The sequence below is a fragment of the Notolabrus celidotus genome, chromosome 21 (genome assembly GCF_009762535.1).
Source record: "Notolabrus celidotus isolate fNotCel1 chromosome 21, fNotCel1.pri, whole genome shotgun sequence".
Classification (NCBI taxonomy): domain Eukaryota; kingdom Metazoa; phylum Chordata; class Actinopteri; order Labriformes; family Labridae; genus Notolabrus; species Notolabrus celidotus.
Window position 1 is genome coordinate 16,580,419 of NC_048292.1, and position 27,657 is coordinate 16,608,075.

Sequence of the window (27,657 nt, forward strand, 5' to 3'; positions counted from 1 at the left end):
CTGACACCTACCTTTTACCATCAAAGGTACTCATTTCAACACAATACAGACTTAACAACACTGGTTTCTATTAAATAAACGTATAGAAAGAGAGAAAACTTAAAGAAAAATCAATGTGAAAGAAAAGCAGGTATTTACAGGTTAAAAAAAATAATAATAAAAAAAGTGGAGACCAGTGATTGTGAGTGGTTCAAAGTAAACAATGAAGAAAGTAAAGGTGGCATTGAGGATATCAGCATCCTAAGAGTTTAATGATTTTGGACCGTGACCTTTGAACCTTGTGCAAGAAGTTGATTTCCAGTCTGGACAGGAAATGACAACATAATACGCCATGACAAAGAACTGACTCAAAGCCAATATCTTTAGCAGTTATAACACAAAACAACAGAGAGTCTAAATATACAAATAAAATGTCTACCTGCATGGTTACATCGCTGGGATTGTCTGAGCCCCCTTTGTTTTGTTGTATGTCTCTGTGTGTTTGTTCATACAAATCAACAAAGTCTCAGTCTCACTCTTTTCATTCTTTTTTTTTTCCATTTTTTTTCCTTTACATATTCAGTGCTTCTAATTTGAGGTTTTTAATAAATTATTCAGACTTAATGGACTTTGGATTTGCATGAGTGATAATGCAAGTATACAGTATACTCCCACAAACACACATTTCTCATATACACTCATATATGAACATACAAACAAAATATTACTTACTGATTCTGACAGAAAATAAAACAAAAATAAAATACACAACGTAAATACAGAAAGAAGGGGGCTTAGACTGTTTGCTGATAAAGCTTGAACACCAGAGTGTGTCTCAAAGATGGCCTTGTGAATGATTCAATTAGAAGATTCTGGGCCTGATTGTACCCAGATGTACTCCAGGTTGTCTTAATGACATGAGACCGAAGTTACACTGTTCTAGAGATAATTTTTGACAAGCAAACAGTGCCAGAGGATGAATGCAAGTCATTCTGAAGGCTGGAGCATGAGACTCACTCTGGAGGGGATTCAAATCACAACCAAAGACTACATGACGACAAGGGAGCTTCAGCGGGGGGCTCCTGGGTTGGCAAGGTAAACAAAAAAACTGGGGTTTGAAAACCTCTGGGTAGAATCACTGGTATGAATTCAATCAGCTGCTTTTCAAAGACGGATCCACCCATTTCTATCTATCTTCTTTATGAATATTTATGATAGTTTACAGTAACAGAGTGGGAAAATAATACAGGAAAGAAGAGCGTAGAAGGCAAAATATTGCAATTACCACGCATCAACAGATGTTTGTGGATCGTTACTGGAAAAGCAACTAATGTTTTATAATAGTAATCAACCCAGAGGTAAATGGGGGAATTTAAGGTCTTAACTTAGTACCAGAGTTGGGTTTGTGGCCTGCATGGCCAGCAATGACTCATGGTACGTCATATCAGGCTGGGCTGGTATCACTCCTCCATGTCGGGCCCAGGCGCTCTGCATCAGAGACTCCAGCTGAGTGGATGATGCTCCCCCCAGAGAGAGCTCTGAGGACAGGGTGGGAGGGAGAAAGACCTGCATGGAGGGTGGATGCCCCTGGGGGTCTATGGGATAAACTCCTCCAGGTGAGTCATAGAGGGAGGCGGATGAGGAGTGAGGGATGGACTGAGCAGCAGAGGAGTCAATTGATTGGAGGAGCGGTGGTGGAGGAGGCGATTGGAACTCCCCGGCATCAGAGGACGCCAAAGAGTCACTGGAGGGTTCAGGGCTTCTGTCTTTGGCGGCTACACCTGTGTGGTGGAGGAGAAGACTCCCTGGGGGGAGAGGGAGCTCAGGACTGATGTATGCGTACAGCTCCTCTGTCACGGGTTGGAGTCGGCTGTATGTGCCTGAACCTCCTGATCCGGTTCCAGTGTTGTCCTCCAGAGGGAGGTCCATGGAGCTCCTTCGGGGTCGGTATAGTCTGGATGCGAGGACGCTTGGGTCTCCAGCAGCAGCGGCGGCGGCTGCAGCTAAATGGAACTCAAATACACTTCCACTTGGCGGTGGGCCATCAGTCATCACGGGGGGTGCAGAAATGGAGAAAGCAGATGGAGAAGCATGTTGTTGTGGGTAACATCCATCAGATGAAGAAGAAGGAGCAGCACCTCCAGCAGGGGCACTCATTGGGGTTAAAGGTTGAGGAATGGGGCTGTGTGCACTCATTCTTTGCATAAGGTGTGGGTGCAAGAACGCTGGTTGCGGTGGAGGAACGGGTTCATATCCCAAACCAGCAGCTGCGGCCGCTGCTTGCCTCTGCTGATGGAAAAGCTGGTGTGCAGTCATTGGGTATCCTCCATATGCCATTGCTTCATAATGGTCCAATAAGGCAGCTTGATTTAGACTTAACCTCCTCACTGCTTCTTCATGCTCTGCTCTCATGTCTTTATAGCCGTACATACTCGGGTCAGATTGTCCTGGGAGATGCAGCGGCTCCCCAACACCAAGTCTTTGAGCAGCTGCTGCAAAACCTGGGTTCACCATAAAGAGAGAGGGGGCCTCTACTCCCTCCATCCCAGAAAAAGGATGCAGGCTGCTGCCATAACGAGTATAGGCAGGCTGGAAGTGTCGGGTGTGTGCCTCCAGAATTGACGTGCTCTTGCGCCTCTGGGTGTTGTAGGCCTTAGGAGGCCCGGTGGGAGGAGGAGAGAAGGAAATGGGGCGTTCAGGGATGGAAGGGAAGAAAATTGTTGAGGGATCTGGAAGATTTGGCAGGGGGATGCTGCCTCCTGCTCCTGCTGCTCCACCGCTGTAAGGGTGCGGCATTGAATGCTGCTGCGACAATGAGATACAATGAATTTAAGGATGAGTCTCAGAAAAGAGGAGAAAGAAACACAGCAACGCCCCCACAGGAAATGGAGAAAATAGTACATTCATGAGCACAAGTGTAAGAACAATGAGAGGGGAAGAGAGAGACATATCATCGTAACAAAATGATGTAGTGAACATTAGACAGAAGAAACCGTAAGAAGGAGTGATGAGCTGAAGTGAGGGGGTAAACATAAAAATATCTGCAGCATAACAAGCAGACAGACTGGCATAGCACGAAGACGAGTCGCCAATCAGAAGACAGGACAGTAAAGGTAGACAGATGGGTAGTAAATATAAGGAGGAGAAAGGTAAAATGCTGGTTCTGGGCTCAGTAATATCCTGATGAATCTGCACTCGGGAAAACTGTTAGGGTTAGATAGGGTCTTAGTTTCTAAGCAGTTGCAACCTCAGACTTGAAATTATAGTAAAAATAATCTATGAAAATAGTGAGATGGATGAAGAAGGAGATTTGTTACAGCCTGTTTGCATGAAAAATGGAGTCAAAGTAGAGTAGGATTCTTTTACTGGTTAACACCATTTGTGAGGGGGAAAGAGGACTGATTTATGATGAGAAGCAGAGGATTTTTTAAAACTACGTAGATCAAGTATTTAGCATGTTTTTGTCTTCAAGTGTAAAGGAAAACTATTCAATTAAGGCAACTCAGGGGGCCTGATTTATGGCCTCCAATAAGAAGCTACCTCTAATGTTGAAAATTAAACCAATGTAAAAAAAAACTGCAGTTCCACACAAGGCTAGCTCCAATAGTAGTCTAACAGTTTCAAAGAAACACTTTTAGAGCCAATATTAATTTTCATTTTGGACTTGATAGTTCATTTTTTGATTTAGCTCATGAGTTAGAGCAGCTGCTCCATGTACAGAGGCTACAGTCCTTGTTGCACTGGTTGTAGAACTGATTCCTGATCAATTAACAAAATGTGGTGCATGTCATTCCCTCACTCCCTCCCCACATTTCCTGTCTCTTTCAAGCTGTTCTATCAACAACAAAAAAAAATACTGCCACATTCTTCTACATCTTTTCTTCATCTGTTTTGATTACATTTAGGCCAGATTTATGCATAAAAAGGCTGAGTTTGCAGAAAGGGGGGTTTAAGATCTGCCTCAGCTCCAACACTATGCCAGTTTATAGAGTAATTAGTAGCTAGTTGGAGTCAGCATTCCTGATATTGTTGACGACCATCTTTGAGCTTCGTAACGCCTCTTCACAAACCAATAGGTGCTGTCACTGAGACAGCTATCATATACAGTCTATCGCCTTTTAATCCCCACGGTAGTTTGAACTTCTTGACCCTCTTTTCATCCCCTCCTTCTTCTTCTTCTTCTATCTGTCTAATAAGGGCAGTCAATACTAGGAAATAAACCCACTTGGCTGATGCTGGCTGTCAAGTGAGCAGATTTCCAGATGGCAGATGCACATGATATTAAACATTTGCGTCATAGAGCAAGTTAAAGCTCAAGCCAGTTAATCTGCAAGTAATATGAACACATGGTAGTCTCAGAGAGGGAGAAAAAGAGAGCAAAACGAGATGCATGGGAAGAAAGAAGGCTCACATCAGTGTCTGAAATCAAACTAAGCTTGACGACTGTTAAGGTCTCACAAATCTACTTGAATCTAAAGTAAGAGGCAGTTTTTTTTTTACTGAAACTAATATTGTACAACTAGATTTCATGGCAACATACTGCACCCATTCAACCCATGCTGTTTAAACCTTGTACAAATAGAAGCTCACCTCTCATTATGGAATGTTTAACAAATATGTTAACAAGGACACTGCATACATATTCATCTTTCATTAGAAAATGATGGAGGGAAATGCTGCAGAGCCAAAAATCTCATACTGAATATTTAGCTTGCAGATAATGAATTTCATTTTCTGAGTCATCTGGTTGTTGTTTACTCATTGTTTTCTTTGGCTCTAAGTGATTGTACAAAGCTGCGATGATAAAAAAAAAACTGCTGCATCAGCATGAGCAATACAAGCTGTTTCATTAACACTCCTCCCAGTCTCATTCCGCTGCTCCATATTGCTTACATTTGTTCAGTATAATGACTTCTGCATCAGTTTTCAGACATGATGACAGGGGAAATTTTATCGTTAAGATATTAAGAAACTGCTACAATTTTTTTTTACAGCTTTCAGACACCAGTGTGGCCCAACTTTCTTTCTCTCCCCTCTTCTCACGTTCTCACCACCCATGTGACATCTTTGAGATTAAGACTTTTGAACCTACGGGGCTGGAGAACAGGGCAGGCAGGCTGGCCCTCCGCTGCCTGGCCCTGGGTACGGAGGAGGCAGGGTGAAGGGGGAGGACTGTCTCCAGGGCCTTGGAGAGGCGCCCAGCGAATGTGTCCCTCTCAGCAGCGAGAGGCATGCACGGGGGGGAGGTGGTGGTGTGGGAGGATGAGGAGAAGGACAGGTCTGGAGGAGGGGTGGAGGGTGGCTTTGGACGAACAGCCAGGGGTGAAGGAGCATGGGAGAAGGAGTAGGAGGAGGGAGGGACGCATACAGACATGCTACGATTTCGACGACGGCGTGACGCGGGCTGTGTGCCGGGGAGGAGGGTGATGGGGAGGACCGACATGAAATATAAACACAAAGAAATTAAAAGACATAAAAAATAACATAACCAATGGACACACTTAGGAGAACTCATGGAATAAGTAAAGAAAGCAATTAATAAACACAATGATGGAATGAGAAATGCTAACAAATCAAACAATCACAATTATATGAAAACATGTGAAAATACTGAGTGACATATTTCTATAGGGATCAATCATGAGCAGCAGGACCAGGACTGTAGCAGGAACAGTTTCAGTGTTTGCCAACATGTGTGTCAACATCTAACAATGTATTAGGAATGTAACAATACAAACAGCACAACACAAAGAAAAATAAATGATTTTTAAATAAAACTCATGAAAAACTTCAGTAAACAACAATAAAACTCAAATTGAACAATGAATACAAAAATGGAAAAATGGAAACAAATTAAAAACAAAAAAACCAACAAATTAAAAACAATTTAAGGAAGGAAAATAACAGTTAAATCAACCATTTTAATCACACATTGCTTAATAAGATAACGTAGTCCATCAGCCCCAATAAATGACCTTTGGTGAAGACATTAGCCCATTGAGAAATGTTATGTTACATCACAGTGACCTAAAAATAAGTCATCATTTAATTATTCAGCACATCATCCTACAAACTGAATGATCAGCCCGTTCAGTGATAAATCAGTCAACACTGGTTCTGCTAAACTGGAAGTTGTACAGCAGCTGTAGCTAAAAGAAGACCAGATGTAAAATTTGAGTAAAAAGTCTAATGATACAGAGTCCTCTCTCCATTAGTGAGATCTTATGACAGGAGTTTTAACAAGGACTGTCATCCATCTGCTCATCTAAAGCTGCTGATGGAAGGTGGATTGTTTTAAGGTTACAAGGGAGAGCAGAAACACTGATGATATAAAAACATCAGTATTCAAAAAGTGCAAGCAGAGAAGCAAATCCATGGAAGAACTTTTTGTTTTTGGGAAATGCGCTTATAGTTTGAATGAAAAGTAGATCTTATATCTTTTACTTTAAATGCTTTGGAAAAATATGTCAAATGAATGCATGTCAATGTGAATAAACAATGATATGTGTGGAGTTTATCTGTGAAATATAAATAGGTGGAATAAAGCCTATGCATCTGAAAGGTCATCTTTTAAAACAATACTTGTGAAGGGGGGATAAATAATTTTGGAAACCATCAGCATTCTCGCTAAATAAGTTGCAGGCATTGTTTTATATTTTGCATAATAAAAATATTTTTCTAGGCTGAATATGATGTTCCAGAGTGAGATAAGGTCAAATGTATGGTTTTGATGATGTTTTAAAGCGTGTCACTATCAATAAATTGGAAAAAAATTATAATACAAAGAAAGGTAACCAATTATAAACTAAATATGCAGATGATTAAAAAATATATATAATAAAGACTTATTATTATTATTATTATACTACATATGTGTATATTAAATGTTATATGTTCAAAAATTAATTAAAAAAATATTGGAAAAAATAAAATAAAATAAAGACTTGATGGAGAAAGGAAATAAGGAACTGGAGTGTGCATGACATCTGATAGGCTCAACGTAAAATGCCAAATTTGAAGATGAAATTAAACAGAAAATATATCTCAAGCTAGCATACTATAAACATAGGTGGTTTACTGACTGCTGGATTTGCTGGCCAACTAAAACTATCTATAGCTGGCTGAGGAAGTTAATATGCAATTGTGTTATTAACTGATTTGGATATATAGTTGTTTCACTCCTAAATGCTCATATAGAATAAAAAAATCTTCAATCATCTCAGAATAAAAACAAACACATCAACACCATGCTCTTTTCTAAAAAGATCAATACTCCTACTTAAAAACACGGCAAACTTCACTCCAAAGCATCGCTCACTTCAAACTGAGGGCTCAATCTCAGCACACCTGCGAGCACAGCACTCCCGGCAGATGTGTAAAACGTGACCGTGATCTGACATGTGCAATAAAACCTATGTGTGTGTTGTTAGGATGACATCATCACTCACCATTTGCTGCGGTGCCTGGGCGTAGCCTGGGTGCTGCTGAGGGTTTGCAGAAGGGGTGGGAGGGTAGGGGGTTTGGGGTTGGGAAGGGGGCTGGGAGGAAGGGGGGCAGCTGTAGGACATGGTCAGCTGACCCAGGTGGGGGGAGTCTGAGGAGAAAACGGAGGAGCCCTGGCCGCTGTCCAAACCTCCTTCAGCTAAGAGAGAGAAACAGACGAGATATTTGGTGCGTGTATTAAACTCTGTCTTAAAGTTAGACTTCAAGTAAAAACATTGTTTACAAAATGTACTCTGGCATTAGAATAATCTTATGTAATAGGGGATTTGCACTATTTATAAGTCATTAGAAAGTGCATGAGCCACCAGGGAGGACACTTTGTTTATAAAAAGAATGACAGCTTCTGAACACCTTCAATGGCACACAATTACAGGAAGGAAAAATTAACAGTTCCAGGGCAGTGATTTTTGGAACAATAGGATAGGTTTGACTCAACAATGGTTGCTACTGCTTTGCAGGAAGACAATGACAATATGGTCCTGGAATCACCCTCCTGGCTCGAGGTAAAGTTGATGGGTCTCTGCCCAGAAAATCTTATGTAAGAGCTGTACAGTAATGTGTCTGTGAGGTGTGTCTTTTTAAGAGATGGATGTGCAGAAAGGAGTATTTATCCCATAATGATTGTAAATAATACAGACCTTGTGGGAACATCCCTTTATTTATGAATGGGGCATAATAATCTGAAATCCAAACAACACATGGGTGATAATATATCTCTGTAAACAAGGTCCTTGTTAATAGAACCCATGATGATGCAGTACACTACATTATCAACTGTTTCTGTTGTTTGTGGTTTTTCTTACATGTGTGAGAGATGCCGGTTTGCTGATAATGATGTTGCTGTTGCTCCACTTCAGTGTCCTCTCCTGCCTCTGCCTGCAAACACACAAACACACGCTAGGACAAAATAGAGGAACTATAAAAATGGATTATGTAAGACAATTAAGGCTTCCGCTGTCCACGAGTCCACACAGTCCAATTTCAGAAAACAGATATGACAGGAAAAAGGACCACATAGACTCTTGACTACCAGATAGAAATTCCCCCCAAACTCTAACTCTGCAGTAGGTAACTGTCAGACAAACCTGTGTGTGTGCAGATTTCAGTGCCTCTTGGTGTAGTTGCTGTTGCTGTTGCTGTTGCTGTTGCTGTTGTTGCTGTTGTTGTATTTGTTGCTGCTGCAGCTGTTGTTGTTGTTCAGTCTCCAGTCTTCTCTTCTCCTGCTCCTCTCGTACCAGCTGCCTCTGTTCTCTCTTCCTGCGGATCATAGACGCGCGGTCCTTGATCGCCTTGGCCATGGTCTTGTGGTCAGCCTCAGCGACGTAACCGGATTCAACCTGGGGTGGTGTTAGGTGAAGTCACACAGATCAAACCTCTCACAATAAAAAGCCCAATAATTCTGTCGTTCTGTCAAATGTACTTCCCTTTTATACACTCTCTCATGCCAAAGTCTAACATTTTCCCCATTACTTGTCCCACCATCTTTCTATCTTTCCATACTTTCCCCCTCTTGACTTCCCATACCATTTCCTGGGCCACATCTTCAGGGACGTCCTTGTTCAGGTCAAAGGAGAACTCAATGGCTTCGTTGTCTTTGTATTTGCCTGCAAATTAGTGGCGTATAGGCGATTAGGGATTTTTGAGCAGTAAAAAAAGAGCTACAAGTTAATATTAGCGTTAAAAGTGAAGTTATTTCTTGCCTTTGAGCTTCTTGACGTCTTCTATCCTCAGCCACAGTTTAATGGCAATCATTTCCCCATCATCCTCCTCTGCCAGCTCAACCCTGACCCCCGTGTCCTCCTGGAAGAACGCGTGGTTCAGCAGGACTTTTATAGCATACCTACGAGAAAAGGAGACAAAAATAGACACAAAACGACTTGATACCAATTTGTTCAAAAGCAGCTGTGCCTTGTGAGCTGGCCTGCAGCTCAGAGGCTAATAGGACGTACGTGGATTTTCATTGGGATATGGGATTTAACATGCTGATAACATTTAGCAGTACTGTTTCTTACAGAGATTTCACTCTCACGTGTTGGGGCCTTCTATTGGTTTTTACATACGAAAAAAAGATTAGGATTAAATCATAAAATGAGACTGATGTTCCAACTACAAGCGCTCTTGGACTGGATCCAATCAGATCTGACATGTGGAATTAGATGACTCGTCTTCACCAAGGAGACAGGGTTTTGTACAATAAGAAGAAGGGCCTTGGTTCATTTCTAAAGCAGGAGAGAGTAGAGTGAATGTTTTGGCTCTCTAACAGCATGAACAGAGAGAACAGAGGACCTCTTATTTCAGACCAAGAGGCTGTGAATCAGAACAGGATTAGATGATGTCACACACCTACTCTGAGTGTTGTGTTTCCTTTTGTGATATTATATAATATCTGTTCAGAGTTTGTGATCTATTATGTTCAAGTTAGAGATTTCATACCATAAGTTACACCTCGTACTATCAAGATAGAACCAAGTCAGTGGCGGTGTAAAAGTGTGTATGTTTGAGTCTCACCGCTCATCCTTGTTTGTCCTGATGCAGCCTTCAATAATCTCCTTCACCTCTGGAATGGCTACCTTATCAAAGCTGCCCGGCTTCACTCCCTGCACACACAAAAAGAAAAAGGGAGTTAAGGCGTAGCATTTCTTATAAGCCAATTACTCGCAAGCACACTAGAACAAAAGGAAAGATAACGTTGCTTACGCTACTAAAACACACTCGTGCTCTTTCTCACTGTTGTGTTGAAGAAACATACCCTCAAGTTGCCATTTTTAAATACACACAAATATACGTTCAATCACTTGATTTTCTGAAACTCAATGTGCAACGAAATCATTCTCAAGATTAGGATATCATGAGACAAGATGGATAAATAAAAGCAGGATTAAGTGAAATGTCATTATTAAACAATAATAAGAAAAGAGAGCATCTTTGAACAGTAGTGTTAAGTGAAGTCCTACCATTTTAGATACAGAGTTCCTGCCAAGGGTCAAACTACGTAAACCAAGATACCCTGTCAGAGATAAATAATAATTTACAGCCCTTTGGATCCAATAAGACATCAAAAAGTTATTCTGATGAATTAAACTCATTATAAGCATCAGCAGGGATTCATTCTCAAGTTTGGCACAGACTGAAGAACGCTCTAGGGCCTGTTACAGACTTCGTTTTGGCTCTTTATAGTAGCTTAGAACAAGTCATTTCCAAAAGCCTGTGGAGAAGTTTTCAGAAAAAACGTCCCTTAAAACTGAACAGAAGTTTAGCGACACAGCTCGACAGCAGGCATCTCAATGACCGGTTCATTCTTTAAAACTTTGTTAGTGGAGGCACAGAACAGACTGGAAAACAAATGAGCCTGGATGAACAAAAAGCTGAATCATGACTGAATAAAAGAAGACGTCAGAATACAGAGTCCTACATTTTTTTTAGTTTGTCTCAGACTTGTGTTGACAACACTTCAGTGTATATTATGTCAGCAAACTGTCTGGTGAAAGGGGATATCAGTTACATTTGAAATCTAGTTACTCAGATCTCAGATGAAAAACAGTGGGTCTGAAAAGCTGCTGAAATAAATCAAGAGAATGAAACAGATCAAACTTGTTCTCCTTTAAAGACATGTTAAAATGCATACACACACACAAACGTACTCCTAAGATAGATGCTTATTGGAAGAAATAATAAAAAAACACTTACAAGAGAAGAAACCCGATAAATGATGCATTGAAAATTTGTGAAGCAAAGTCACTCACCCAAAAAGTACTGAGGCCGCTTTGACTGTCAGATAAATCAAGAGGAGTTTTCACTTTTACTGGCTGGCTAACTGACTTTGTGTTTGCCAGATACACAGACAGGCAGAAAAGTTTGACCACCTCTTTCTGCTCCTTTCCTCCAGCCCTGTCCTCTCTTCCTCCTCTCTTTCTTTCTTTCCTTTCTTTCTTTACTTTCTTGGCTCAATTCTCTCCTGCAGCCTCCTCGAGTTCACCATTATATAACAACCCCCCATCACTCTCTAACACACACACACACACACACACACACACACACACACACACACACACACACACACAGAGTCGTTCAGAGATTCCAGGGCCAAACAAAGTTAGCACTGATGAAGGAAGTAATAGTATTAAGTTTGACAGAGGAATGGAGGATGAAGGAGAGGGAGAGACAGAGAGTTCATGATTGCAGTTTTAATAAGGCTGATTGGAGGTTAGGAATGTTCCAGAAGGAGACGGACCATAGGTCAACAGCACGTTATGTCAAAGTATAATAAGACCAGCCATACATTATCCCCACTGCTTCTACTGCCCTCAGCCATAAAACATCATGCAAAGGGGCCTCAATCTTCTACACACTGTGTGAGAACTTTGAAAAGTTCACCCATATCTCATTTTGCTAGTTTCTCTCTGTTTCTGCTGCTGAGTTGAGTTTGTGCCACTTTCATCTGAGTCTTTTTATTTGTAATTTCACAAATACATATACAAAAAAAACCCTGTACTGTAAAGAAACAGCTGTGGAGGATGATAACTTAATTCACTACATAAGAGTGATGGAATGAGCTTTATACTTGGTACACCATGAGGCACTGAAGAAACATTTTGTACATGCTAGGTGAGTGATTAGACTTGTTTTTTTGCTTGCAATCATTTCTTAACATGAAGTAACGTTAAACTATTAAAGCTTTGCAAAAATGTTTGGCTTGACAGCACCTGAATGGTTGTAATTATCCAATTATTTAGACAACTGTTTGTTTAGTAGATTGTGTCTGAAAATACAAAAATACTTTCAATTATTTCCCCAACTTTCCTTTCCTGTTAATTGTGATATGACGAAACAGAGTAGGATAATAAAATAGAAATAGGAATAGGAAAGGAAAGAAATTAGAAATGGAATGGGGATAGAAAAAAAGAAAAATGTATAGGAATGGGCATCAGAATATGAAATGAAAACGGAAAAGAAATAGAAATAGAAACAGAAATAGGAATAGGAATAGGAATTGGAATAGAAATAGATATAGGAATAGGAGTAGGAATAGATATAGGAATTAAAATAGGAACAGGAATGGGGGTAAGAATTGGAAAGGCACTAGGAAAAGGTATGTAACAAGGATAGAAATAGGAATGTGAATGGGAAGAAGACTAGGAATGGGAATTATAATTGGAATAGAAATTAAACAAAAAATAAGAAAAGGGATAGGATTAGAAATGGAACAAAATAGGAATTGGAATTGGAATAATAATTGAAACAGGTAGACATGGAACAGAGATCAGAATACGAATGGGAATATTAATGGAACAAAACTAGGAATAGGAATTTCATAAGAAAAGGAATGGGAATAGTAGTTGGAAGGAGAAGGTGGAGGTGCAGGAATTGGAATAAGAATAGGAGTACAAATAGTATAAGGTTCAGGATAGGATTTCCTATACAGACACAAATACAAACACAAGGCTATGTTGTCATGAAACTAATGTGGGATCCCCCAAGTCAAGTTCTTAAGTTAAGAACTTTCATTTTAATTTTCTCCTGCATTTTTAGAAGGGAACAAATAAAACATTTTAGACCTTTTGATTGGTACCAGATATTTTTTTAATTCCTTAGATAGATAGAGCCGCATATTTTGAATCAGACATCAGCTTAGGATGATGTCTACGAGCCTAATGTGTACAATGCAATGACAAAGGTTAAAAGGTGAAAACTGTGAAAGGGTGACCCGCCAGTTCCAGCAAGAGTCTTACTGTAGTAACCATCAACAGTTAAATGCTGGTGCACGGAGGCAGTAAGTCTAGTTTTGGCTATATGCTACAGTTTACATGACAACACAGCAAAAGTGTGGAACAGGAATGTAATACTTTCTCTTATTTGATACAGGATATTTTTTACAAATCAGGGGTTATCTGAGGTTACTAACTTTGTGAGGACACAGAGGGACAAATGAAGGGGCCGTGAGGGAGGATTAGTCCGTGAAATGAAAAGGGAGCAGGTGACTGGGGCTCCCTGGGGTTGTCACAAGGTTGTGTGTCTGTGTGTATACGCGTGTGACAGTAACAAACAGAGACAAGTGAAGTTTTCAAACATCATGTTTTCCTGTCACACAGCAGCATAATGACCTCTTGCTTTTGGCATATAAGATTAATGTGATTACGTTCTAGTCAAAAACACACTAATAGAGATGTGAACCCAAGGACTGAGGACGCAACAGTAATTAAATATTCCTTGAAGTGGTAGATGATGTGATTCCAGCGAAAGAAGGGATAATATGGAGAGGGACAGAGGGCAAGACATGTATATTGAAACATGCTGTGTGGATTTATTCTATGCATGAAGCTTTTTCAATGAATTAAGAGATTGAGAGACAGAAAGATGACAGCAGACAGACAGAAAGACACATTTTCATCTTCTCTCACAGTGGTGATCAGAGGCAGGGAGGAAATCTTAATCCAAATCCTGTCAATTGGAATTTTCTGTTTAGTTTAGGGCAAATGATTGAAGAACAAAACAACCTAAGGAACAAATCTTTTTAAAGCAAGTATAATGGACAAATTGCATTTAAATTTCAGTCGGCAAATTAAAGGAGATTAAACCTCCCATAGCTGCCAGCGTGTGTCTAAAGTTTCCATTAAATTTTGATGCACTTGTTTCAGCTGAGGGGAATGTTGCACTCACTCATTCCCCACAAACAGCACAGCTTGTCTCTTTTATAACAAGACGAATAATAAGGGATGGATGTGCTAATTCCACATTAGTTTGATATGAATGATTTAGCAAAGATTGAATGTAATTTAGGAAATATACAGCAGTGTAACAAATACTTCTTAGATTTCTCGCATTCCTTGAGCTGGAATTTAAATAAAACATGAGATGGTTGCAGAGAAGAGAGCGATAACAGAGGGAATAGATGAGAATAGACGGGGAAAGGAGAAAGACAAAGAGATTTCTAGTAAATTCTTCTAGTCCACTGAGCATCACTGTCAGCCTTTACAAAGCTGAGCTCAGTGCTGTGAGGAGAAAAGGGAGAAAGCTCTCATCTGCCTCTGTGAGTCTGTGGCTGTGTGTGTGTGTGCGTGTGTGCGTGTGTGCGTGTGTGCGTTTGGGTGATGACCTCAGCAGCACTCAACTTAAAACAGCCTCTGATTGCATCTGTTATCGTCTCTCTGTCTGTCTGTGTTTTGGTGTCTGTCTTATTTTTCTCTCCTCATATTGTTTCCAACAAACAGTCAGATAACTTTTCCTAACTGCTGTAAATGTCACAAAAACTATGAGTGGAATTAGATATCACACTTTGAGCTACGTTTGTCTGTGAACAAGGAGGCAAGGTTGAAGAAAATGAAACTGCTTGTATTAGAGTCTTAGGCACAGGTTATTGTCAACAGCCCATTTCAACATTACAAGCCATCAAAACAACAACTATTCTTTGTATTCTCCTAATTCTAAGCCAGTGACATTTGATTTGATATTTAGTTTTACTGCACGTTAATTCCCTCCAAATGTCTCACTAATATCACTCTGCAAAGTTCCAGGGTTTGTCCCACCACTAGAACATTCTTGGAGGTATCATTTGTTTTGACCTGATATGACATGTTGCTCTCTAGTGATGGAGAAAAAAAGTGCAGCCAAAAACAACTGTCTAATGTTCCTACATAACTACTGTTCATTTTTAATGAGGGGGAGAGAGTTGAGACGGAACGGGGAGCAAGTGAGAGCGACTAACAAGTTCAAAAAAACACAGTCATATGACTGGATCTCCTGCAGCTCATGCCAAACGTATTAATACAGTCTGTAAACAAGTGGTGAGGGGGGGCAGAGAAAGCTGCTAGAAGAAGATGGAGATTAAAACAACTGTTACATAAACATAAGAATGTCACAATAACAGGTCTCCAAAGTTTGCAATCGTTCCCTCTCTGTTACTTTTGCTTTAGGGGAAAGTCAGACTTACACTTGTGACCCGCCTGTAGATCTGGGCGGCGTTCTGGCATTCGGAGTAAGGGTACTCTGAGGTCGCCATCTCCAGCATGCACATCCCGAAGGCATAGACGTCTACAGATTCATCATACTTCTCCTCATACATCTCTGGAGCCATAAACTCAGGAGTTCCTGTTCAAAAGGAGAGGAGAAAACAACAAGCTATTACATTTTGCTATTTCCAGTCACAATGTTTTACTTCGTATATCAAAGCATGAGCAGTTTAGAGTTTGCTCTTTGGAACTGTGTTCTAGGAAAGAGCTGATGCATTGGCTTTTCGGATTGTTTTTTTCAATGTTGTCCTTTTAAGCATGTATGTTTGTTTGTGGATATCTTCAAGGGTCCAAATAGTTGAGGTCTGCTTAATTACTACAAAGCAGCTGTGAGATTTACAAAGCATTTCAGTCTGGCCTCCAGAGCATGAGAAAATGCACTTTCATGTAAATGAGTGTGAGAATATGTGTGAATACCAGAATATCTGTGGTCAGCTTTGTAACTAGACTAAAGATGAAGCACAGCCTCAGTGTGAGTGTGTATTTCTGTATGTGCAGGGTGTGTGCTCAGTGTGTGCTCTCCATCATATCTCCAGACAGCTTAATCCTAGCTTACTAGCAGGGTGGATAGTGTGTGTTTCACTTAGAGAATACCTGTGGTTCGCTTTTACGACCAGACATTTAAGAAGCAGTAAATTTAATGTGTAGTAGGCGTGTGTAGTTGTACAAAATGTTGTGTCTGTGCTCTCATGAAACCGTGTGCGTGGACCGGTATGTGTGCGAAGCTGTTGTTATTATTGCAAACACATAAGTTATGTCAGTTCACTTTCTCCACCCTCAGAGGTCTAAAGGCAGGTATGTTTGCATGGAAGAGATTCTGATACATATTGCCTTGTGAATCTGGCAATATTCTTGGGTGATTGTACTCCATTAGTTCTTGTGTTGTTATAAACTTTGGGTTCTTTTGTTTTGTTTGGTTGTAATGTTTTAGGTTCCTCTGTAATTTGGGCTTTTTTGATGTGTGGGTTCTTTTGTTGTTTGGTTTCTTATGTAATTAGCTTTCTTTTGGCTGTTTGTTTTTTGTGTTTTTTTGCTGTTTGGGTTCTGTTGTTGTCTGTTTTCTATAGATTTATGGGTTTCTGTGTTCCTTCGCTGATATAAGGGCTTCTGTTGTTTGGGTTCTTTTGTTTCCTTGGTCTTTGTGTTATTTTGATATGTTGGTTCTTCTGCTTGTTTGGGTTCCTATGTTGTTTGGGGTTCTGAAACAGGTTCCGTTAATGATTGTGTTCATTTCGTTTTTGGTTTCTTTCTGCTTTTGTTCTTTCAAAGTTGAGGGTTCTTTGTTCTTGGGGGGGGGATTCTTGGGCTCTTTGCCATCTTTGTTTATTGGGTTCTTTTGATGTTTGAAATCTTTGTCTGTTTGGGTTCCACTGTTGTTTGGGTTCTCTTCTTAAGATCTGTTCTGGTTATTTCTCATTTTATATTTGGGTTCTTTAGTTTGTGGGTCTTTGTTGTTTGGGTTCTTTTGCTGTTTTGTTTCTTCTGTTCATATTCTTTTTGCATGCTTTGTTGTATTTTTTTTAAATGATTTAGGGTTCCACTGATGTTTAGATTCTTATAATATTTGGGTACGTATTTTTAGGTTTTGGGGTTTTGTGTTGTTTTTACTTTTTTGATGTCGGGGTTCCTTTATTTTTTCATTTTGTATCTAGTTTGCTGATTTTTAACAAGTTTTTTTACTGTGTCTCTTTGGTTCTTTTGCTTTTGTATGAATGTTTAATCATAAATCACAAGTTCTCTTACCTATAACACTCTTTGCAAACGAGGCCCTCTTTAGCGTTGCCAAACCCAGGTCCCCTATCTTCACTGAACCTGTGGGCCCCGTGATGAAGATGTTGTCACACTTCAGGTCCCTGTGTATGATGGGTGGGGCTCTGGTGTGAAGGAAGTGGAGGCCTTTGAGGATCTGTCTGCACCAGGAACGCAGCACCTTGATTTTCATCACCTTGAAACGCTTCAGGTAGCTGCAGGACAAAGGAGACGGCACATATAGAAGCTTGTCAGTCAAAACAGTATACAGTGTACAATAACATAAAGAGAGCTGCAGGTTCAACCAGATAAACTCTTTTCAGCAGCTAAAGATCCAGGTCAAGTGGCTTTTTGTTACAATTGCTGATGACTGGATTCCTTTCTGAAAGTCAAACGCTACAAAACCACTAATCACAAAGCTGCCCTGCTGTGCATCTCATATCTCCTTAATAACATTTATGAGGACTTAGGGGCACTCAGGTGTCAATATGAACTGTTTTGATCGTCTTCTACAGAACAATTATTGCAGGGAGAATTAATGTTTCCAAAACAAGGTAACACAAGGCAGACACTAGCGTGTAAGAGTCACAAACGCAAACTATGCCTTTAATTAAAGCCTAAATTAAAGATGAAGTCTAACAAAGCCAGAGGATTACCGTCAGACAATTCCTCCATAAATAGAAGCACCATGAATACTGACATAAATGAGATTGGGTACAGAGAAACAAACACAGAATAGACTGTACAGAAAGCTTTCTTGTAAATGTTGTTGAACTTTGAGTGAAAAAGCAGTAACATGGTTTCTTCGTTGGAGTTTCTCTTGACTTGTTCCACTTCCACTGTCTGAGTTATGAGTCCTGAGCTTTTCCCAGCTTAACACAGTATGGAAATTAGAGAGACCCCTTTGACAGGTCACACACAGATCCACACCTGTGGGTGACGTGAAGCCTCCAGTCCACCTGGTTTGTACCACTCTGGAATGTGGGAGGAAACTGGAAGAAACCCAGTGACCCCAGAAACATGACTCTGAGTGGAACATTGCTGCATACCAGTGTGTCCTTACCGATTCTCCTTCACTTTTAGTCAACTATTTGGCACTTTTGTTATTATTGATTAAATTAGATGCAATCATTAGATGAAGCGGGGTTGTAATAACATATTTTTAGAGCTTTGAGGGGTGATTCCAAATTAATCTTAGTGTTGCTCTTGATAAGCTCATATTTGAATTCCGAGCAAAATGTCTCCAGATTTCCGCAATCAGCTCCAGTCATGTCTGCCTTTCTCTCCTCAGCTTTTTAGCTAAATTCAATTCAAAATAAAACCTGGAATAAGCAGAATGCATTCCTGACTCATCCTCAGCCAGTCCTGCCAATGAGGAGGATTCAAAGGAGATCATCTGCTTTGTCATTATTGCTTTGGTTTCAAACATTTCAGATCGTTTTGGCTAACACCTGCTGCAGAGCAAATACATATTTTGGCACTGATCAAAGCACTTGGAGCTCAAAATACTCACCCTTAATGTTTTAACATATTATAATTTAATATATATATTTTTTCTGTTTTGTTAAACCATATATGAACATGGTGCTGGTGATTAACTTGCAGGTGGCTAAACTGACCTACAACCCTGCAGAGAACGTTGCTATCTCCACCCGCCATTGCACAGCAGCATCAGAGAGGCTCCAGTATCATGGCAGCTTCACTTACTGTATGCACAGATCCTGACAGTGAACAGCTGATCTAACAGCGCTGTAACTGTAGATCTGTCTTCACTTAAGGGTAAGCTGAGACAAGTAGCTAGGACTCTGTTTGCTCTGTAGAAGCTATATCTTCTTGTATGGTATTTTATTCTGCAGAACTTCTGCATTACTGGTCTTTCTTGTAGACTAAAGCATCACGTCAACTCTAATTCACAGTCAGCCCCTTCCCTTGAAAACTGCACACCCAAACTGTAACCAGCACACCAAGCTAAATATTATTTTCAGGAAAGAAAAAGAAGCATTGTTTGGTCTACAAGTTGTCAGAAAACAATGAAAAGCCCATCAAAAGTGCCGCACTCTGCCAAACACTCGGGTCCTTAAATTGCTATTTTCGTTTGAGCAGAGATTCCATCCCTCCCTTCTACACGAGACAATGAAATCAGAACACAAGTGAGAGGAAGTGGGTCACGTTAGGCACATTTACTGAATCTAATTGCTATGAAAATATGAACAAATAGTTGAGCTGTAGTGCACACACTTATTTAGCTACAATTACAGCTTCATCTCCTGTTGTAGAATTATAAAATGACAGGAGCTGATGAGGTGTAAATGTTTCTAGTGTTCAGAAAGGGATGAAGCTGCAGGTGTCGTCATGTATGCTCACATGTGATGACTGCAGGGATAAACTCTAAAACTGGCTTTAACTGAGATGATGCTTGAGTACTTGGTAGAGGCTTCCCTCTTTATCTGTGTTGTAAGAAGTAACAGAAGAATTCATTAGGTATTCATTAGGCGGATATATCAGGGCGGATTCACATACTTTATCAGGGAGATGGCCTTCAGGGCATCATGGAACAAATTACAACTGCTAGAAACTGTTTGAAGGACTTTCTCAGTAGACATATCTAAAAGAAAAACGTAGGTGTTTAAACTACATCCTCTCCCTCTTCATTCTCACATATCTCTTAAGTAACAGCACTCTCTTCTTCTCTTCCTCCTCTGTACCTAACCAGCCTCCTCTCCCGCGCCCGTCTCCTCCGCTTTCTTCCCGTCTCTGTCTGAAGTCAGAACCGCGTTGACAGAAAAGTTAAACCCTGTGGCATGTGATGTCGGAGTGACGCTGCACAAAGCACCTCTCCTACACACAGCCACTCAACCGTGCTCCCCTTTCAACACAACCTAAATACACATGTGGGTACATATGAATACACAGAATGTGAACAGTACATACAGTACGTTGTCATGCATGAATGGCAACTATTTATACACAGACACACAGGAGAAGTACAATCACATGTGTCTGTGTCTCTTTGTCTGTCTCTTACACACACAGGCACATACATGGAGACACATAGATAAGGGGGGCCTAATACCCTGAGCACACTCTGGTCAGTGTTTCCATCCTCACTGTCTCCCTCCTTCCCTATCAGTCCTCCCTCTCATCATCTCGCTTTCATTTTTCCACCTCTCCAGTGTACAACAGGCCCTTCTCCTTTTACAGGATTCATTTGGATGACAGCCAAGTCCCTGAAGCACTGACCCTGTTCATATATGTCCATGCATGGGGTACACACTCATTAGACCACGTCTGCATTTGAGGAAACTTTCTTTCCTAGATGTATTGTTCAGAATGAAGAAAGTAAGTCAGAATGTTGGTGGTTATTTTCGATGGTTTAAAGAACAGCTGCTACTATGTTCTTCTTCTTTTGTTGTTTGATGCTGCATATTTGAGTAAAAGAACTTTGAATACAGACAAAAAGAGACAGGGACGATGTTTTTATCCCCTCATTATCATAAATGTTGCCGAGGCATTTTTTGATGCAGGCTTTATTCAGGTGACTCATTTTTTACCAAGGTCTTATTTAAATATTTAAATCACTCATGCTTCATTCTTTACAGTCTTCTAGTACAATAATTCCTTTTACTGATTATTCCTCCTTTTGGAAAAGCTAGAGAATGTTTTGTGCTTAATGTTTTACTATCTTGTATCAGAAACTGTGGACAGCTGCAGGATGAAAGCTGCTGCTCAGCTTCTGCGTTAAACAGATTTTTAAAGCTTGTTTGGTCCAGTGGAGGGCGCTACTGGACTTAGAAGTGCTGCAATGATAGACTTGTACTCTCACTCTGTGGTCCCAAGTGGCTCATGGGTACATCAACCCCTCTGTTTAGCTTTTTTTGACTTAAGTATCTACTTTTATTTTTGTCTATTGATCTCGCAGCATGCCTGCCTCTCCGGCTGATTGACACCTCAGCTTTCTCTTCTCTTCTTTCTGCATCTCTTCCAAAAAACTCTCTGAAAACACAAGCATCAGTCTAATCATTCATCTGCTCCCCACTCGCCTCATTCTGCCCCTCTCCCCTCTTTCTGTCTGTCAGGAATGAGAGGAATCTGCAGCAGAAGCAGCAGCTGGCAGGTGGGCCGATGTCCCCAGGACGCGCTGCACGGGACACGCCGCGCGCCACATGCCAAACATTTACTGTAGCCTTTTTATTGTGTCAGGAGCCCAACAATCACATTCACAGACTCACATCTATTCTGTAAAGACTGTCATGCGGTCACAGCGTGGACAATGACTGCCATCAGTGGTCCGCTGACATAAGCTTCTGCTATTTACATAAGAAACACACATATGTACAGTACAGCCTGTCACAAGTTACAGTGATCCTTCAGTTTGACAAACCTTTCTTGTGTGTTTGACACCTGGAACACCTTATTATGGAACAGACATTCATACTAACAAAAGAAGGCCCTTAGTCGGTCACGTACCGCACATAAACACGTACACACATACTGTACATGCAATGAGACAGACGCACAAGCTGACCCAAAAGCAGCTGCACTTAGCACTGATCTCCTGCTGGGATATAGGTGCTTCAACGCTGGAAGATCATTTTAATAGATGGAAATAAAGGAAAACTGCAGATTGGCTTGACATGAATGAGGACAACATAACTGCGTGTGTATGTAAAAAACAAAACAAAGCACTGGAGGTGAGTCATCGTGTGTAATGATAGTGCTCTTCAACAGCAAGGGGGAAACGAGGTGTTTCAGAGTCTGTACTTCAAGTAAGTGCATGTGTTTATGCACTGTAAAAAGTGATGGACTTCATAAAGAGTGAAAAAATAACCTACAAGTGTTTTTCTCCTTTGCAGAGAGGGAAGTATTGACATGTTTTTGCATGTGTCAACTGATAACACCTTCTGTAACAAAGACACTTCTCACTTTAGGGTTGATTTTAGAAGTCTTCTGTTTCCAAGAATTGCACGTACAGCTTCGGGTTAATTGGTCTGACGTGCATGTCCAAATTAGCTGGAGTAGTAGTTCCAGTTTTCCTTCTCAGGTCCGGTATAGGAGCCAAAACCTGTTAGATTCTATGTAAACAGGCTGAACCGGCATCTGTCATCACGACACATTATGGCTTATAAATCCAATCTGCAATGATGAAATGTTCAAACCAAGCCAGAAACCTTGGTGTAGTCATAGACTCAGACCTTAATTTCAGCAGCCACATTAAGACAATTACAAAGTCAGCCTACTATCACCTTAAGAATATATCAAGGATTAAAGGACTTATGTCTCAGCAGGATGCAGAAAAACTAGTCCATCAGACGTCTGCAGCTCATACAGAATGCTGCTGCTTGAGTCCTAACAAGGACCAACAAAGTAGACCACATTACTCCAGTTCTTAGATCTCTACACTGACTTCCTGTCTGTCAGAGAATAGACTTTAAAATCCTGCTGATGGTTTATAAAGCACTGAATGGTTTAGGCCCAAAATACATTGCTGATCTGCTGCTACTTTATGAACCACCTTGACCTCTGAGGTCATCAGGTACTGGTCTGCTTTCAGTCCCTAGAGTCAGAACGAAACATGGTGAAGCAGCGTTTAGTCTTTATGCAACTCTCACCTCTTTTAAATCAAAGACTGATATATATATATATATATATATATGAAATGTGCCATACCAATAAAGTTGCCTTGCCTTGCCTTGCCTACAAGAAAGTAGCCTATAACAGCAACATTATGGCCTATAGTCCAACTGACGTGACCACCATGATTATGTTTTTATAAATTGAGCCAATGTTGCATAACAGGCTATGTGCAATTTACTACCCTGCTCAAGTAGAAAACACGAAGAAGATCAAATCCCTGCCAACTATGTGTGAAGAGGGGAAGACAGCACAACTTCTGGACAGCTAAATATAGTTTGATCCACAAAGGTCACAGAGTTAACATCTTGGAGAATCATTCATCCCTCATATACTCACGTTTTCAGCGTGCCAGATGTCATTAGCTCAGTGACCAGAACAATACATTTTTTTCCTTTGCATGGTCCCTCCCAGGAGTCATAGAAGCGGACAATGTTAGGATGCTGGAGACCCTTCAACATCCCCGCTTCCTCTTTGAAGCGCTGACGCTCCGACTTGGACAGCTTGCGATCCTACAAACCGGGACAGAAGAGGAAGAAAATCAGTCATAAAAACAACTTAGACAGCGCTGTTGATCTGCCGTCTACAGAGATTTAAGCATTAACAGAAACAAAGCATGTTCTTTTAATAGTGCAACACTTAGACAGTGAGTGTGATTGCAATCGAATTAAGTGGAAAATGGTTTGGGGGGCCAGAGAGAAAAGCTCATTAAGTGGGGAACAAAAACAAGACAGGAAGAGCAGAATGCAGAGGAGGAGAGAAATACTCTCAGAATCCACAACACATTTCTGACAACTTTCAAACATGCTACTAAAATACAAATGCAGCTGAAATATGGAACAAGGCACTCTCAGAAAGTGGAACTAGATGACATTATAAAACAGCACCGGAGTAGGATGTGGATAAAACAGTTGACTGTCCTTTCATCTTTGCTCAAAGAAGCCACAAACATCCATTAGACTCGAGTCTGAGGCTCTATTTTGATGTGGTTCCTTTTTATCACCACAGAGCATGCTTTATCTCTGTGAGCTTCACCTTGTGACAAACTGATTTAAAAATAAACTGATTTTATGTTGCTCAGGAGTCAAAATAGCATTAGATACTAGTTTGTTGGTTCAGCTTGGTTTCTCCTCTGGTATAAATATGCTTTGAAGGAGATCTCCCTTTGTCAGCTCAGAGTATATCGCACTGTGCTTTCTGCTGTTTGGCTTTAATATCAGAATTATGAGTTAGAGCTTTAATGTAAAGAAAATCAGTAATGGAATAATAAGTGTCAATAATATTCTATATTTTAAATTACAGTTACAGGAAACTGAATCTAATAGGAGTGAAATAAACTGGTCACTAGATAGCACATCGTGGAGTCCTGGGCTGTAATCATTTTTAATTTCTGATTATCTGACTATCATGTCACGATATAATGATCAATCATGGGGTTGATTAATACATTCTCATCACTTTTTTCCAAGGGGACATCTTCAAACTGTTATTTAGAACATTGGGTCCAGGAGTCTGCAAGGAAACAGTGTCAAATTGGTCTGCTTAGTATGGCAACCATTAGCAGAGCTAGCACCACCAGCCTTCCTTTCATCCTTGCAGGTTAAGGTCCACATGCCTCTGCTGGTAACAAGTTGCTCAGGTTAGGTTATATGCTAGTTTAACCAGACTAAGCTGTTTTCGAAACAGCCTACTATATGAGCAGTAAGTACTGATTTGGCCAAGATTCAGTATGTAGTATTTAGTATGTGAACAAGAGCAAAATCTGCAGTTTGCCAAAACTCCCCGGATGTCATACTGATTCGGGAAAATTTCACAGTATGCATCGGACCGGTCTGCCTCACGTACTGTTTCCCACAATGCACAGTGCTAACGTTCAGAACGGGGGGCACTCAGTTTTTAGGTGATGTGAATATTATTAAACACCATATAAACCACTTCTTCACTTTTTAAATCATAAGTGATGCTACAGAAGCCGTTTCGCAATCAGCTTGGCCGTTGTTTACGTCCGCTTTCCAACACCGAATATCCAGTGATGCTTGGCCCAGCATACTGCAAAACAGATCCAACAGAACAGTCATACTATTACATACTAAATTCAAACCAAGCGGCAGCCTTTGGTCTAAAAATATGAGTCCAATGCGGAAGTGCTAAAAACTGTAGTTCATCGAGGATCTGCTTGAGGCTGGCTCCGGAAATACCGAACACCAATTCAAAAAAGCTGATCTTTACAGCAGAAATAAACATTTTTAAAGCCTGGTACATAAGACGAGTGTATTCTGGATAGATCATTTCTCTATCGGTACACACTGTACGGGGGGTGAATTTTTTTCTAACGCAGCAATTTCAAAGATATTGAGATTACGAGTCTTCCAATGAGAGGCACAGCTGACTTGATTGACAGGTGGGAACACTGTAGCTGTTGACTAGGAGGCTCAAAGCCCACCTCTTTACGTCACACCCACTCGACAGAAGCAATATGGCTGCCTCCGCCGACTAGCCTCAAAACAGCGCTTCAGAAACAGATGGGTGACGTCACGGAAACTACGTCCATATTTTATACAGTCTATGATTCAAACGCAGTATTCGTAGGTAGTATGTAGCAGGTCATTTCGAAAACAGCCGATATTGCCATTTGCTGGTCAAAATACTACCAAAGAGGGGTGCTGGTGGCCTAGCGGTCTAAGCGCCTCATATACAGAGGCTATAGTCCTTGTCGCAGAGTTCACCGGTTAGACTCCTGGCTGCAAGTCTTCCCCAACTCTCTACTCCCCACATTTCCTGTCTCTCTTCAGCTTTCTTGTCCATTACAGGCAAAAAGCCCCAAAATTATAACTTTACAAAAATAAAAAAACAATACTGCCAAAGAGCATCTAGCCTCTAGATACCATCTGTCAACTGTGCATGTTGATTTTAGTCTGTTTTACAATCACCGGAGGTTTAACTTGTTGCTGATAAATGAATCCACAGACTGATTATCATCTCAGCTTTGAGTGTCTTCTTTATATTATATGAACATGAGAGCAAAGGAGGACAACAAAAAGAGTGTCATCTCATTCCCTTAGATCACAACACGCTCTACTTGAGGGAAGACACAATCCCTCACTGGCCCCCGACAATAGACACAGTTATTCATTGTTTCTCTGTAACAGTGACACCAGGCTTTAACTGAGTCTTTTTACAGTAGTAGCGGTCATAGCCACCCAGTGAGAGTTACGATTGACATTCTTCCATCCTGTGGCAGACTGGTGTCTCAGAGAAGTCCTACACACAGAGTTTAACAGGCATTCCAGCCCCACCACTGATACTTCAATAAACATCATGCAAAGGGCAGAGTGGGCGGGTCAAGTCTTGTAAAGTAGTGTGAGTGTGTATGTGTGGGCATTTTTACATGTGTGTAAAAGGAGTCGTGCATCCAGTCATGTCTGGCCTGTGTTTGATTTCATGTCACCAGTTATTTGCATACTAATACGAGAAGAGACAAACAGGGGATTCATGTTTTACTCAATCCGCTCTGTTTCAACACTTCTTAACCATCAGTGTTAGTGAGGGTGTGCGAGGAGTGAGATATGTGCTTATTTGCTTTACCATTTCCAGTTGCTTCACCAGCTCTGTGTCTAACCACAGCTGACACATTCAGAACATCACTAACCCAAAAATATACTTGATCTCAGCTGCCCGACAATAATAAAATCAAGTGACAAAACCTCAATCCTGAAAGGATTTCTGCCCAAATATGGTTGCAACTTCCTCCTACTCTAAGGTTTTAACACTGTTCCTACAAATTGTGACATTTTCACAGGAGAAGCTGCAGTTACATGTTGATGTCAGGAGATCTAAGAGGGGTGGAAAAACAAATTTGACAGATTTATCCAAATTAACCTGAAAAAAACAGAGATGTGTATTTTTGGAGCAAATCATGACACACATTTTGAGTGTTTCATAATGTCTGTGACCCTTTCAGAGGATGAAATTACAGTCTAGTCTGCAGACACACAGGGGGAGCAGCTGGACTGACACAGACTCTGTGTGTGTGTGAGTGTGTGTGTGTGTGTGTGTGTGTGTGTGCGTGCGTGCGTGCGTGCGTGCGTGCGTGCGTGCGTGCGTGCGTGCGTGCGTGCGTGCGTGCGTGTGTGTGTGCGTGCGTGTGTTAAAGTATACATGACAGAATAATTGACTAAAACAGAGCAAGACTACAGCAAGACATGCCGGTTTAATATGAAGGTGGATCTAAAAAAGCAACAGGGTTGATGAGGTGATGCAAGACCAGACATTGGAGGTTAGACACCTACACTCAGGATTATCACCATGGCAACCAGTGCTATAGAAAATAAGAGGCGATAAGGTGCACGTTTTTCAAAATCAAACTTTTTTGATATTTCATTCACAAAAAATAAAAAAATTCTGAGAACTTCTACTTGCACAGTTGAATGTTGTGAGTGATTGCCTGGGGTTGTTTTTTTTAGGTACTTTGAAAATGAAATTAAAATTAAAGAAGGTAAAAAAAAATAGAGCATCCAGCACATTAGAGCAGAGCATCTGAGACAAAGCACAAGCTCATCATCAATGATTCATGGTGTTTAAAAATACAGAGCCACCAAATCCCACAATTCTTGAAAATAGTGGTTCGTTCTAATGCTATAATAACAGTGAGGATGAGTAAATCATTAGGTGGTATTTCTACTTCACTAATCCAGACCTATCCCATCATCCGTGGTCCAAAGATTCTGCCATGTCAGGTCACGGTGTGTAAGTCTTTTGAAAGGTTATAAATCTATTAGAAAACCTTGTG

At 40.7% G+C, this 27,657-nt stretch overlaps 1 protein-coding gene across 1 annotated transcript in view; it reads right to left on the bottom strand.

Moving 5' to 3' along the window:
• The window catches only part of wnk1b (WNK lysine deficient protein kinase 1b), a 117,428-nt gene that overhangs the window by 28,187 nt on the left and 61,584 nt on the right, over nt 1–27,657 (bottom strand). The window contains exons 3-13 of the mRNA XM_034673650.1: nt 23,208–23,380; nt 17,232–17,452; nt 15,410–15,567; nt 9,991–10,079; nt 9,183–9,322; nt 9,007–9,086; nt 8,568–8,819; nt 8,286–8,358; nt 7,428–7,621; nt 5,072–5,383; nt 1,372–2,784 (exon numbers count right to left, since the gene is read on the bottom strand). Of these exons, the coding sequence (XP_034529541.1) occupies nt 1,372–2,784; nt 5,072–5,383; nt 7,428–7,621; nt 8,286–8,358; nt 8,568–8,819; nt 9,007–9,086; nt 9,183–9,322; nt 9,991–10,079; nt 15,410–15,567; nt 17,232–17,452; nt 23,208–23,380 (3,105 nt within the window). The remainder of the gene's footprint in view (nt 1–1,371; nt 2,785–5,071; nt 5,384–7,427; nt 7,622–8,285; nt 8,359–8,567; nt 8,820–9,006; nt 9,087–9,182; nt 9,323–9,990; nt 10,080–15,409; nt 15,568–17,231; nt 17,453–23,207; nt 23,381–27,657) is intronic.